The sequence below is a fragment of the Plasmodium malariae genome (assembly GCF_900090045.1).
Source record: "Plasmodium malariae genome assembly, chromosome: 12".
Classification (NCBI taxonomy): Eukaryota; Apicomplexa; class Aconoidasida; order Haemosporida; family Plasmodiidae; genus Plasmodium; species Plasmodium malariae.
The window spans coordinates 709687-724309 of NC_041786.1; the positions used below are offsets into that span (position 1 = coordinate 709687).

A 14623-nucleotide genomic window follows, 5' to 3' on the forward strand; every position below is an offset into this window, starting at 1 on the left:
TTATTTTTAATTTTTTTTTTTTTCATTCTTTTATTTATTTATTTATTTAATTTTTTTTTTTTTTTTTTTTTTTGTCTACAAATTCACCATCCTTCACTTCATACTACACTTCATATCCCTCTTTATCCCCTTTGTATTTTTTTTTTTTTTTTTTTTTTTTTTTTTTTTTAAATTATGACCAATGTGTAACAGTATAATTGGTATATACACAAGAAGGTGCGTCTACAATTGTGTACATACGTGCAAACCTTAGCACATGTGTGTGTTGTATGCGTATGCTAACACAAAAATTGATACATAAAAAGTTTCAATATGTTTTGGTTTCCTTATTAATTATTCTGCACATTTCACCCCCGTAGGTATGCATACATGTGTGTATTTACACTAATGTAGATAAAGACGTACTTGCGTGTATTATGCTTACGCGTACGCATATATCCATGTGTATATATTATATGTATGTATCTGTATATATTTTATATGTATTTATATTTATTTATTTATGTATTTATTTTTATAATTTTTTTTTTTTTTCCTTCGCTTCAATCCTACCTCATCTTTGTCTTAATCCAAAAGCAACAGATCTTCTTCATAAATTATTTAATAAACACATTTCTGACATGTCCATAAAAAAAAAAAGAAAAAAAAAAAAAAAATATATATATATATATATATATATATATATACATATACATATACATATACATATACATATACATATACATATACATATACATATACATATACATATACATATACATATACATATACATATACATATACATATACATATACATATACATATACATATACATATACATATACATATACATATACATATACATATACATATACATATACATATACATATACATATACATATACATATACATATACATATACATATACATATACATATACATATACATATACATATACATATACATATACATATACATATACATATACATATACATATACATATACATATACATATACATATACATATACATATACATATACATATACATATACATATACATATACATATACATATACATATACATATACATATACATATACATATACATATACATATACATATACATATACATATACATATACATATACATATACATATACATATATAATAAACAAATGAACAGATAGACTGAGAATACATAAAAGCAGAGCTATATTTTGTTAAATGCATCCAGGATTGCTTGATTTACGTCCATACTACTCATCTTAAATTTATCGACCTTTAACATATACATTGTAAATGTATATCTTACAAATTTTCGAATATGCGTTGAGGGCGTTCACAACTGTATGTGTTGTATAAAACGAAAAAAAAGAAAAAAAAAAAAAAAAAAATGCACATTTTTTCTGTAAAGTTATATAAGTGCATATAGCAATACATATGTGTATATATATATATGACAGTGCACAAGGATGAAGAGTAATCTGCGGGTCAGGTATAACATCCACTTTAATCGGAATCCATGCGCACTTACTCATGAAAAAACAAACGAAAAAATAAAAACAAACGCAAACACAATAACAAACACAATAACAAAAACGCAAAAATGTACATCGAAAAAGAAACATCCTTTGTACAAATGTAAAAAAGAAAAAAGCGAACTGAAAGGGCATTTACCACGGAAAGACACCACTCAACACATACAACATACAGAAGCAGAGAAACAGTCGAAAAAGAACGACAGTTATGTTAAAATATTAAGTAACGATAATGTAGAAAGTACACATTCGATGAGGATATCGAAAGGTAAGGAAGAAACACATAGCAAAAATCAGAAAAAGGGAAGCAGAAAATTTGACTTCAAAAAATATTACCAAAGGGTTAACACCTGGCAGGAAAAAAGACGCGCCTATCCCTCCTACGAAAAGGAAAGGGAAAAAAATGATCTACAAATTGGAGAAATAAATGGCCTAAGAAATGGAAGAACAAATGGCCTAAGAAATGGAAGAATAAATGGCCTAAGAAATGGAAGAACAAATGGCCTAAGAAATGGAAGAATAAATGGCCTAAGAAATGGAAGAATAAATGGCCTAAAAAAAGTGCACAATAATTATGAATCCAAAAAGAAGGCAAAAAGAAAATGTGGTCCGTGTGAAAGCTCCTCTTATCGTCATAAAAGAAGCAAAGCAATAGAAAATAAATTAAGCGACAAAATAACTCAATGTAATAACAAAAAAAATATTACAGAATTTACAAACAGGACCATAAACAATAAGATAAACACGCTCTGTTATGAAGAGGACAACCATAAAAGGGACAACAAGAACGAAAAGGAGGAAGGAACACGTATCATAATGAGGAGTAACAATAATTATGAAAACCAGATTTTTACAAGTCAATATGAGGATTGTAATTCACATATGAACGGTGCTAGTAATATAAAATTGGTCAAAAGTAATTATAATTATGACTACGATGAGAAGAAACACAATGACGGTTCTTTCCTCATTAATCATCTGATTAATAAGGTAAAAAATATATGCAAAGAAGAGGAAGGAAGGAATCCCAAAGATGTTCTTCAGATAAATTCAAGTGAAACATTCCTACAAAATGGAGGGAAATTAGCATATTCGAACAAGACATTAATAGACAGTTTTTCCAATTCGGACAATTTTGCCATTTCAAGCCATTTTTCCAATTCGGAAAACTTTGACTCATTCAGACGTTTTTCAAATAATCCTACTATTTTCATAAACTCCAATGAAACCAAATTATGTAACGTGGGGGGGAAAAGACCATGTTTTCATATACTAGACAAGGATTCAGTAAAATTAGGCTATAATAATGTTGATACAAGAACTGGCACGATATCAAACTTTAATATGATGCTACCCCATCGGGAGAGCATCATACAGAGAGTAGAACAAAAGGAAAATGAGACGATGAAAAAGCTTATGGGTGATGCATGTGTGCATGGAGGGGGTGTGAATTGTGTAGCTAGCTGTGTAAATTTTCCACATTTAGAAAAAAAAAGAAAAAATAATAATAGTAATAGAGATGGTAATAGTAACAGTAATAGTAACAGTAATAGTAATAGTAACACTATTAGTAATAGTATTAGTAATAGTATTAGTAGTAGAAATGCTGATAGTAATAATCATAATTGTAATAGCGATAGTAATAACAACAATAATAGCAATAATAGTAACAGTAGTAATAATAATAATTCAAAGGGAGGTGCTTTCAAGGGGGCTTCTAACTACGATACGCATGACAATTCTAAAGGATCAGTTAAGACCAGCATATATAAAGAAAGGGGGAATGCTGTTCCAAATTGTGATGTAGGTAACTACGGTAATACTAACAGTTCAAGTAACGCTATTTTACAGATTAATAGCAAAATGTGTAATTATGAAAATTTCAATTTCTTAGATTACTCAAGCATTTATACGAACAATTCGCACTTATTACCTATTAAAAACCCTTTTAATTATATATTTAAAAGCGTTAAATTCTTTGACAATTTTAAAGAGGAAAATAAAAGAAGAGAAAACATAAAAAAGGAAATAGGGAAAAATTATTTTAAGACGCTTACTAATATGCATATGTACAAGAAAAATGCAAGCACTTTTGCATGTGATAACCTAGATACCTCTTCCACCTTGGTCATTAAAAAGAACACTCTTAAAAAAGCAAACGCAATTGTTATTGAAGGACAAAAATACTCTATTTTCCAAAAATTTAGAGGGGGTTTACAAAAGGAAAGACGTGATATGAACGGCCTTACGGAAAACTCTTCCCAATCTACAAATTTGAAAAACTCCTTCCACTGTACAAACTTGAGGCCGGAAGACAGACAAATATCCGATCTTAAAGAAAGCGGAGCAGACAGCAGAGTCGATCATATAAAAAGGGAAGAAAATAAGATAGAAGAAATTAATGAATCCTCTTGTGAAGAAGAGACAAATAATTTGACCACTTCCGTAGGCATAAACGAGATAGAAGTAGAAATGAAAGTAGAGAAGGAAGTAAAGACGGACATAGAGACAGAAGCAGAGACAGAAGCAGAGACAGAAGTGGAGAAAGAAGTAGAAACAGAAATAGAAATAGCAAGCGTAACAGAATTAGAAATGAAAAAAACACAAATAGAGGGAGAAGTCGAGGGAGAGCAACCAAATTGCAGCAGCAGTTTCAGAAATGCCAACTTGGACAGAGACTTGTGGAGCTTAAACAGACACAAAAAACTTCTTCACGTAGTAGAGAAAGAGATGAGCAATAATTTCGATATGTTTTTATGCTTATTTATAAAGTATGAAAAGAGAGAATCTTATCTTCTTTGTTTAATTATTGACGAAGAGTTAACACAGCATTCTTTTTTTTACCAAAATTATATAAAACCAATGTTCGATGAATATAAAAAGTCGAAATATAAAAAATTACAAAAAGGAAATATCAACTCAACATGCACAAACTTTAAGGATGTACATGTAAATAAAATAATTATTGAAATTTTGATTCCTTCGATAAAGAAAAACTACTTAAAACATCTAAGGGAATTATATCAAAAAATGGAAATAAAAAAAAATTATATTAACACATCAGACGAATTACAAAAAGAATTTATAGAAATAAATAAAAAAATACAAAATTGCGTTATAAAATCTGTTGATACATATGGGAAAAAATTATCGTTTACCACAACTAATCATTATGAAAAAAAAATTAAATTAATTCAAAAACCTAGATGGTGCAATGCGGAAAATTTAAAAAAACTATTAGAAAAACAGCAAAATTATAACCCTTTTACTATATTTGGTACAAGTATAAAACAAGTAAATTTAGAAGAAGTATTCACTTTAGATATTTACAATAACTATGTAACAAATGAAGATAGGTTCCGTAATAAAATTTTATACGAATTACATGTGGGAGATTATATACATAATTTATACCATAAAATATATAATCACGAGTGGAATTTTACTATTGATACTTTAAAAAAATATTGGAATTTTTTTACAAGTCTTGAATGTAATATGTTCTTAGACCCATTATTATTAGAAGAAATATTATGGTATATAGATAATAATAAAATGTATAAAGATAAAAGTAAAGATGTCTATATTTATGAAAGTTGTTTTTGTCCTACACCTGACCCTGATAAAGAAATGAATATAAATGATGTCAAACATTTTACTAGATCTATGGCTAAAAAATATACTTCTCATAAAGTTATGAAATATAAAAAATCATCATTTAATGATGAAAGTGTATATACTAATAGAAACTTAATTTTAAAATATGATGACATGAATAAAGATCAAAATATAATTTCCTACCCTTACAGAAGTAGCCAAATGCTAACAGACGACAATGTCCTTTTCAATATTCCTAGACCATCTAGTGCTTTTTACTACAACCCAGACTTTTTTAATTATAAAGTAAAAAAGTTTATATTCAGAAATATGGGGAAGAATTATACCAATTATAATGTAGACTCTCCTATATACAAATCGACAAAGTGGACTTCTCAAAAAATTTTTGATAACTTTTTTTTTAATTATTACCTATATAATTTAAACAGACGTAACCGAAAATACGGTTCCTCAGTTTAGTATTCTTCTTACTGCACTTTTGAAAGTTATGCATGTGTTCACCTTGTTGTTAATTCTTTTTTTTTTCGACGAATTTGTGGTATTTTTTTCATGGCAAATTTGTACCATTTTTTTCATGACAAAGTCGTTATGAAATTAAACAAAAAGTATTTTAGGACAAAGAGAATATCCCCATAAAGCTTATCATTTTCAACTATAATTATTTTTGCTCATTTTTGTGATGTACATAATATGCCGTTTATTCAGTTTATTAACAAAATATTGTGCAATTTTTATTTTCAAAGCTGATTTTGCATATTTTTACTTTTAAAATAAAAAAAAAAAAAAAAAAAAAGATTTAAAACCTTGTCCATGTGCAACACATCCAAGGGGTGCAAGTTATATAACGGTTGCTTCTGAAATTTGAAAAAGAACAAATATACTGTTGGAGACTAAGTAGAACAGTGCTATATAAACTCTTTCATATCTTCTTCATATATACACTATACATATTATATATATATATATATGTATATATATTTTACGAACGTATTATATATAAATGAATTTTCAAAATACTCTCCATCTATTCTGCACATAACTTAAGCAACAAACGCAGCTAACTACACACGTGTTGAAGTATTCCCTAAAATTTAACAAAACAAACACCCATTAAAGTAATTAATTAACAAAGGATACGCAAGTAATCGTAAATGCCTCTGTATCAAATGATGATATCATTGTAATTATAAGTGCTCTGTATGTTCTGTGCCTTCCTTAAAGAGGTATATTATAAGGATGCCATCATAACGATTATTCAATAACATACATTTTTATATTTTTTCATATATGGCCAAAAGTGTTATATAAAATGAACAAAAAAAAAAAGAAAGAGAAGGAATTATTGCATCCATATTTGCTGTTTATTCCTATCTCAGTTGTACCTCATAAAAAATTTTTATTGCTTTAGATTTTTCTTTTCAAGGAAATAAGAACAATTCTTAACAGAATTGTAAATGTGCTTGTAAATAAAAAGTGCATTAACCGTTCATGTAAAATTATTATTTATTTTATTATTTTTATTATTTTTTCTTTAATTTAAACACGCACACACATAAGAAAAAAAAAAAAAAAAAAAAAAACAGCCAAAAAGTTTTAGTATTCATGTACAGGCATATTTCACGTTGTGCGTTTTCACTTGGACATTTTGTTGAATGATAATGAAATATAAATCAACTTTTAATGTCTCGTTAATTTTTTTTTGTTCATTTTTGTACTAAAAATTAGTTAACTGAGTTTTCCATATTTACGTGTTATTTTTTTCCTCTTTTCCTATTTATTTCTCATATATTTTAAAGTCAACATTACGAGTATTATTTCAACAGTACATTTGCATTTTTAAAAAACGCTATTATTTTCTGAAAAAGTTATATTGCACTTTTATCATTTTAGTGTTGCACTAAAATGTTAAGAGGATTAGATATATAATTTTTAATTAATGCTACATTTGGACTTTACAACTTATCTACGTATTGTCTTCTACATGACATTCTTTCTTTTTTTAAGGATTCGTAGCTACTAGTAATCGAGTAAACTCTTCCTTTTTTTTTTTTTTTTTTTTTTTTTTATTCTCCTTTTTTTATTACGAGCTCATATATAAAAAGTAATATTTATTTTTATTTTATGTTCTTTTAAATGGCTAACCCTTGTATGTTTAAAAATTATTTATACGTGTGTATTTTTTTTTTTTTTTTGAAGTGGACCATTTACTGGAAAGAGCCGATAATTTAAGACCTGAACAATCAGGTAAAAAAAAAAAATATAGAATGAAAAATGCAAAAAATTATATTGCCTGTGCATAATATAAAATATTTCTCCATTCATAAAAGATCCTTTTGGGGCATATTTTAGCTATATTACTTTCTTAAATATTTGAAGACTTTTTTGAGTATAATTTTATTTTATAGTTTTAATATTTATTTAGCTAATTATTTATTTATTTATTTATTTATTTACTTATTATTTACTTATTATTTATTTAATGTTTATTATGTACTGTTTATTATTTGTTTATTTTATTTTTTATTTTATTTTATTTGCACGTTACAATTACGTCCACCCATACATTTTAAATATATTATAAAATTGCTACCATAATGTTAAGGAATACAATTTTCCACATATTTTTTTCAATTTATTTTACATTTGTACATTAAAAAAATTTTAAAATAGACAGCTTTTATAAAATGTACGTACAACAATACCATATGTTAAAGTGTTGTTGATTGGCTCACTCCTTTTTTTAGAAAAATTATATGCACACATATACATTTATATATACTTACAATTATATACACCCACATATATATATACATATAATTTCATTTTAACGAAGGCCTTGGCGAAAATTTTGTATTTTTTTCTGAGACATACCACAAAATAGCAGGAGAGGAAAATTTTAAGAATTCTGAATTGAACAAAGTCCTTGCGCAAAGCATTTACAACAACATAAAGAACAACCTTGATTACATAAACGAAGTAATAGCACTAAGACTCTTCATCATACGTATTAGCTCATTGCACTAATAACGCGCCGACTAAAAAAAGTTTGTAAATACATGCTGTTTTATTAAAGTTTTCTGTTTTATATATGTATTTGTACATACATATGTACATGTATATATATATATATATATATATATTTTTTTTTTTTTTTTTTTATTATTTATTATTATAATAGACCCAGTACAGTTCTCATAAATATAGCAATTACCAGGGAGACATATCGGCTGATCAACTAGGTGGAAGAGCAAAATTAGACAGAAATAACTGTGTTATAAAATTAAAATATAACGAAGAAAAAGGTGAACGCGGGTATGAGTTTGGGTGTGAGTGTGAATGTAAGTTCGAGTGCGAATATGAATGCAAATACAAATGCAGATGTTTGCGAAATAAGAAAATTCTAGCAAGTAACCCATCTTTTGTATATACTACCAATACGGCAACAGTTCCCCATCTTAAAACGCATAATATTTTGAAGAACAATAAGAATACGATAGAAATTCACCAGTGTATTCCTTCTTTGAATTCTGAAAGCTTCGAAAAATCTGAAAGTTTGGAAAAATCTGAAAGTTTGGAAAAATCTGAAAGTCTCGAAAAATCTGAAAGTTTGGAAAAATCTGAAAGTCTGGAAAAATCTGAAAGTCTGGAAAAATCTGAAAGTTCGGAAAAATCTGAAAGTTTGGAAAAATCTGAAAGTTCGGAAAAATCTGAAAGTTTGGAAAAATCTGAAAGTCTGGAAAAATCTGAAAGTTTCGAATATTCTGAATATTCACATGAACAGCAAGGAGAAATGAATGACCCAAGATATAATGAGTATCCCCCGATGAATACATATGGGTACAGTCACCATAACACAAGTAATGCAAATGGATTTTGTGCAAATACCTATAATAGAGAACGGGCAAATTTAACTATGCAACAACATAATATGCACGGTAGAAATAATTTAATGTTTGAAAATGGCAATGTTCCATATGGCCTTTATGACCAGTCAAATTACACAGGTACAAATTCTCTTATGTGTGGAAATGTTGACCCGAATGAACCAAGAATGATGTACAGGAAAAATGAAATGATCGAACCATTTTATAACAACAATCCAATGGCTAATAATATGGGTTATAACCTACCTGTTATACCATACCGACCGTGTAATTACCCTTATATGAAGCAAGATTCAATGAAAGAAGGTTATATGCATAACTGCAATTATAAAAACACCAAAAAGAATAATGTAATTTCTAAATCTCTTTCCGATGTTACTGTTAATAAAAATCATAAAAAAGAAATGTGCAGAAAAAACATATCAAAAGTAAAAAAAGGAGATATAGACATTAACATAGAAACATCATCTTCTAATCGTAAGGGCATTGTAATCGATTTAAATATTGGAATGGGGAATTAAAGAAGTTTGATCTGTGTAACATGTTTCGCCGCACAATTTTGTAAGCATAGTTCTTATGTGACTCACTACCTGCACATGTATAGTAATATATATATGTCCGTGCTTCTGCGGGTACATGTATGTACATGTACCTCTTTTTCCGAAAATATATTTTTTAAACGTTTAAGCTAACAAATAAATCTCTTTCCGAGTGCATTAAAATATCCATGTGGAAAAAAAAAGAAAAAAGAAATGTTCTACTGAAAACAGAAAAACATAGAAGCTTTTTTTTTCTTTTTTTTTTTTTTTTTTCTGTCATTTATATCATGTCGTTTTCAACTTCAATTACGCTCTCATTTGTTCTTACCCTATTTTTTCATTTGTCATTTTTCTCGTGCATATAACTTGTGATTCAAATAAAAGTGTATATTTTAATTTGTCTTCTCTTTTTTTTTTCTTTTGCATTTTTCTCATGATATAAAATAAATATAATTCATGTTGTTAGTCTTACATGTCCATGAATTGTGCTGCAACTTAGAACAAACAAAATTGTAAAATCAAAAAATATTGATCTTTTTTTTGGAAAACAAATTATGAAATAGGTAAAATTTGCTATCCTCTGCAGTTACGTAGTTAATGCAGGAGATAAAGAAAAAGTAGTAGTGAAAAAAATTATATATATGTATATTTATATATATATTAAAAAGTCATTAAAATATGTCAAAACGCGTATAAAGGAAAAAATAAATTCTCTATAATAATGTGGGTGCATGAATTTTGTCCCCATTTGTAATTTATATACACATTTAAGCAAGCCAGTGAACGTTTATTTTTAGTCTGTACTTGTTTGACAAGTATAATAATGACATAAGTTTTAATGTTAAATTGTACAAATTCACCTGTTTTTGTAAATGATAAAATAGGGAGAAAAAAAAAAAAAAAATATTAATTACATACAAATTTTTAAAAAGCACAATCTTTTTTGTATTCACTTTTGTGTTAGTTCATTAATTAGAAGGGTATTATATTTCGATAAAAGATAAGACGCATTTAAAAAAAAATTATATATTATAAAGAAATATTAAAAATATATACATTTACGATGTTCTTTCATTTAAGTAATGCAAAATGAACAAAATGGGAAATGGTATAATTCAGTATATTCAAACAAGAGAAGCACAATCACAACTTGAATTATTGGAAATAATTGACGTAAAGGAAATAACGTAAATTATGTAAATGATGTAAATAATGGATATAATAAAATTACTAAATTAAATAATAATTTAAAAAAATGCAAAAAAAAATACTGCCAGATATTTATGGCATTAAATATATCGTGAAGGGTAAATGCTTCGCAAACACTCGGGAACACAGGTATAATTGTGCATATAAAAAAATAATAATAATAAATATACAAACAAACATATAAATAAACATACATATATATAAACGTACATATATATAAACATACATATATATAAATACATATATACATATATGTAACACCCACGTAATTTTATTTGCGCATGCAAAATAAAAGCGGTTACATTCATACATATATATGCATCTCTTAACATAAAAAACAGCTGAAAAAAGGGTTACAAGTCCTCTAGTTTAAACATGCTCCAATCCGAGTTATGGCATTTGCTCCTCCTCACTTGATATCGAAAAGACTTCTAATTTGTCCGCTTCGGGTACGGCTGTAGAACTAGTTGCTGTTGCTGTTTTTGTTTTTTTGGGAAAAGAATTGTCTACACAATTTAAATCTTCTTTTTTCCTTTTTATGTCTTTTTTTTTTCTTTTCTTTTCTTTTTCCATTTCTATTCCCCTTTCTTCGGCCCTTTTTTCCCTCCTATGTGCTGCCTTTTCTTCTTCCCCTTCTTTTTTATTTTCCCTTTTTATATTTTTTTTTTTTTTCTCTTTGTCGTATTGCTCATTTTGGTTATTTCCTGCACTGTTCATATTTTTAATGTTTTGCAGTCCACTTAATTTACCTTTAATTTTTGTTAAATAGCAATCTTCGTAATTTTTTAAAATGATTAATCTCTGGTTTGATAAAGGAAATTTTTCATTTTCAAAATGATTTATTTTATCATGTACTGTATATATATCAATATTTTTTCTTTTATTTAGTATAATATCAATTGAGCTTTTTGCATGTACAAGTAAGTTTTTTATCTTCACTTTGAATAAATGTATTTCACATTCAGCGTAATACTTTTTTAAATAGGATTCAATAGCAAAGAAAAATTCCGGAAAAGAAATATGATGTACCATAAGACCAATATAATCAAATAATAGAACATATATTTTATCATAAATTTGATGTGCTATTGAAAAGTCAGCAATTAATTTTTCATCTATTTGAAGACTTGAATTAATATCGAAATTTTCAATAGTCAATCTTACCGTTTGATTTTTTGAAATTGATCTTATATGTTTATATGATTTTAGCCCATTTAGAATACAAGTAAAATAAGAAAATAATGGAATATACTTTTTTTTATCTTCTATTATGCGAATCAAAAAATTAATTAATTGTAAATTGAACGGTATAAATTTCATATGATTAATTTTTGTTTTCAAAATAGCAATAATTAATATAGTTAAACCGTATGTCAAATTGTCCAAGTTATCACACACTTTTATAATTTTTATTAAAAATCTGATAAGCAGTATCATGTAACTACTGTGCAAATGGAATTCCTCTAAATGTATTAAGTCTTTTTTATTACCCCTCGTTCTCGCTTTTGCATTCGATTTGCCTTTTACTTTACCCATTTCCACTTCTATATCCATTTCATTTTCTTTTTTTTTTTTTCTTTTTTTTCCACCCCCTTCTTGTGTACTCTTCCCTTTTGTGCTTTTTCTCTCCTCATGGAGAACCTTAAACTGCTCTCTAATTTTTTGAATAATTATTTGTATATACCTAAATGCAATTGTAAATGCAACATCATGTGATAGATAAGAAAATAATTCAATTAGGCAATTTTCTTTAAAATTCATAAAATTCCAATATATAATATTGTAATAGTTATGACCATAATGTAATAAGTATGTCTGTAAAAAATTTTGATAAATTGCGTATATTAATTTTTCCACATCAAATGCTTTTTTAATCTCCTTCTCTTCGTCATATTCACATTTTGATAAACTATTAAGTATAATTTTTTTTTTTTCATTATATAATTCAAACATATTTTGAATTAATATATATAAAAAAAAATAGATATCATTTTTTTTGGTAATAATAAAAAATTTACAAATTTTTTTTAAAAAAATTTTTCCATAACTAAATATAATAATCCATCTTAAAATTTCTTTTCTTTTTATTATTTTTATTATTCCTGAACATACATCATCGTTGTTTAGCTTTTTTATTTTTTGTAATAGAGTGTTAAAAAAGTATACAATGAAAGGCCTATATTTTTGGATGTGTTTATAACTGTACATATTTCCTAGCTCAGAGTTACTACTATTGCTGCTATAGCTTTTGTTATTACTTTTGCTATTACCCTTACTACCATTACCATCAATTTTTTTATTGATATCCCTACAGGCGCTACTACTTCTGACAGTGTTCTTTTCCACTTCGAATAATTCATTATTTTTGATGCTCTCTATGTTCCATATCTTTATACCCATATCTGCCTCATTTGCCATGTTGTAGAAGAATTCGTTAATGTTGTAAACCACATTAAAGATAACAAATAGGGATGTGTCAACATTCATTGCGTATTTTATTTTATCATTTCTTCCATTTCTACAGCTTTTTCCATTTTTTAAATTTTTTTTTTTTTTTTTTTTTTTCTCTTTTTCTGCCTCTTTCTTATCTGCTATTTTGGGCAACTCATCTTGCACCTCATCTACAATAAATAAATTTAGAGCATCCTTAAAAATTGTTAATAACTTTACTACTTTTTTTAAACTAATATTTTTATTAATTGAATTTAAGTGTCCACTCACATATATCATGTCGATAACTTTTCCTTCTTCATTTCCTTCTTCATTTCCTTCTTCATTTTCATTCTCATTGTCTCTCTTGTTGCTCAGAATGGGCTCGCCTAAATTTGTTAAGTTATCCTCCCCGGAACTAGCGTCATTTATTTCGTTTTCTTTACAAAAGTTTTCCAAACTGATTATTTCGTCATCCTCTGTGTACTCCTCCGTATACGCCTCCACCCCCTTATATTCTATCTGTACTTGTTTTTTCCTCTCTTTTTTTTGCAACCCGTTCAGGTGATTCGATTTTTTTTTTTTTTTTTTTTTTTTTTTTTCCTTTTCTGAATATTTTGTGCTACTACATTTTTTGGAAATTTTTTCTTTGGGACTCTTTAATATTTTTTTTTTTTTTTTTTTTTTTTCTACTTCCCCTTTATATATTTTTTCATTCCCCACCTCCAGTTTTTCACTTTGACCGTAACTCGTTACTAGATCCATTCTCTACAGGCACTGTAAATAAATATGTACATATGTATAAACACACACACACATATATATATATATATATATATATACATGTACATATACAGCAGTATTTCCTCTTTAGAAAATAGTACGGGAACGCTTATTTCGTTATTCCTCTTGGGCTGCATACATATGCATATGCATGTACATATGTATGTATGTATATATACATATATATATATATCTTTGCTATAATTTCTGCTAAGCAAAAAAGTAAATGGTATGAATCTGAAACAAACTATGCAAGATGCGGAAACAGGTTGTTATTAGAATAAAATTCTTTGAAATTCCCTTTACACAGGAAAGAAAGTAAGTGATGCACTTGGTTAAATGGTACAGGAAAAGGATACACTACATAGGTACAAACATAGGAACAAACATACATACAAACATACGTACAAACGTACGTACAAACATAAGAACAAACATACGTACAAACGTACGTACAAACATAAGAACAAACATACGTACAAACGTACGTACTTATATAATTATATGTAAACAAATTTGCTCAGTACGGAGTATACTGTGTTGTATTATATTTTCATTTAAAAACATGATTCACATTGTTAAAGCACGGCCTCTATTAAAAAGTAAACAAACTCTTCAATGTGTTGTTTGTACTGAATA

At 27.1% G+C, this 14623-nt stretch overlaps 3 protein-coding genes across 3 annotated transcripts; 2 read left to right on the plus strand and 1 right to left on the minus strand.

Moving 5' to 3' along the window:
- Positions 1 to 1455: 1455 nt before the first annotated feature.
- On the plus strand, positions 1456 to 5598 carry PmUG01_12024400 (conserved Plasmodium protein, unknown function; the record flags this gene model as incomplete). The annotated part of the gene is made up of 1 exon (XM_029006447.1): positions 1456 to 5598. One exon carries the CDS (start codon positions 1456 to 1458, stop codon positions 5596 to 5598), a length of 4143 nt encoding a protein of 1380 aa, XP_028862935.1.
- A 2246-nt stretch (positions 5599 to 7844) lies between these two features.
- PmUG01_12024500 (conserved Plasmodium protein, unknown function) lies at positions 7845 to 9544 on the plus strand (the record flags this gene model as incomplete). Its single annotated transcript, XM_029006448.1, has 3 exons — positions 7845 to 7857; positions 7973 to 8115; positions 8318 to 9544. The coding sequence occupies 3 exons, from the start codon at positions 7845 to 7847 to the stop codon at positions 9542 to 9544; spliced, it is 1383 nt and encodes a 460-aa protein (XP_028862936.1).
- A 1617-nt stretch (positions 9545 to 11161) lies between these two features.
- PmUG01_12024600 (nucleolar complex protein 2, putative) lies at positions 11162 to 13966 on the minus strand (the record flags this gene model as incomplete). Its single annotated transcript, XM_029006449.1, has 1 exon — positions 11162 to 13966. The coding sequence occupies one exon, from the start codon at positions 13964 to 13966 to the stop codon at positions 11162 to 11164; it is 2805 nt and encodes a 934-aa protein (XP_028862937.1).
- Positions 13967 to 14623: the final 657 nt, after the last annotated feature.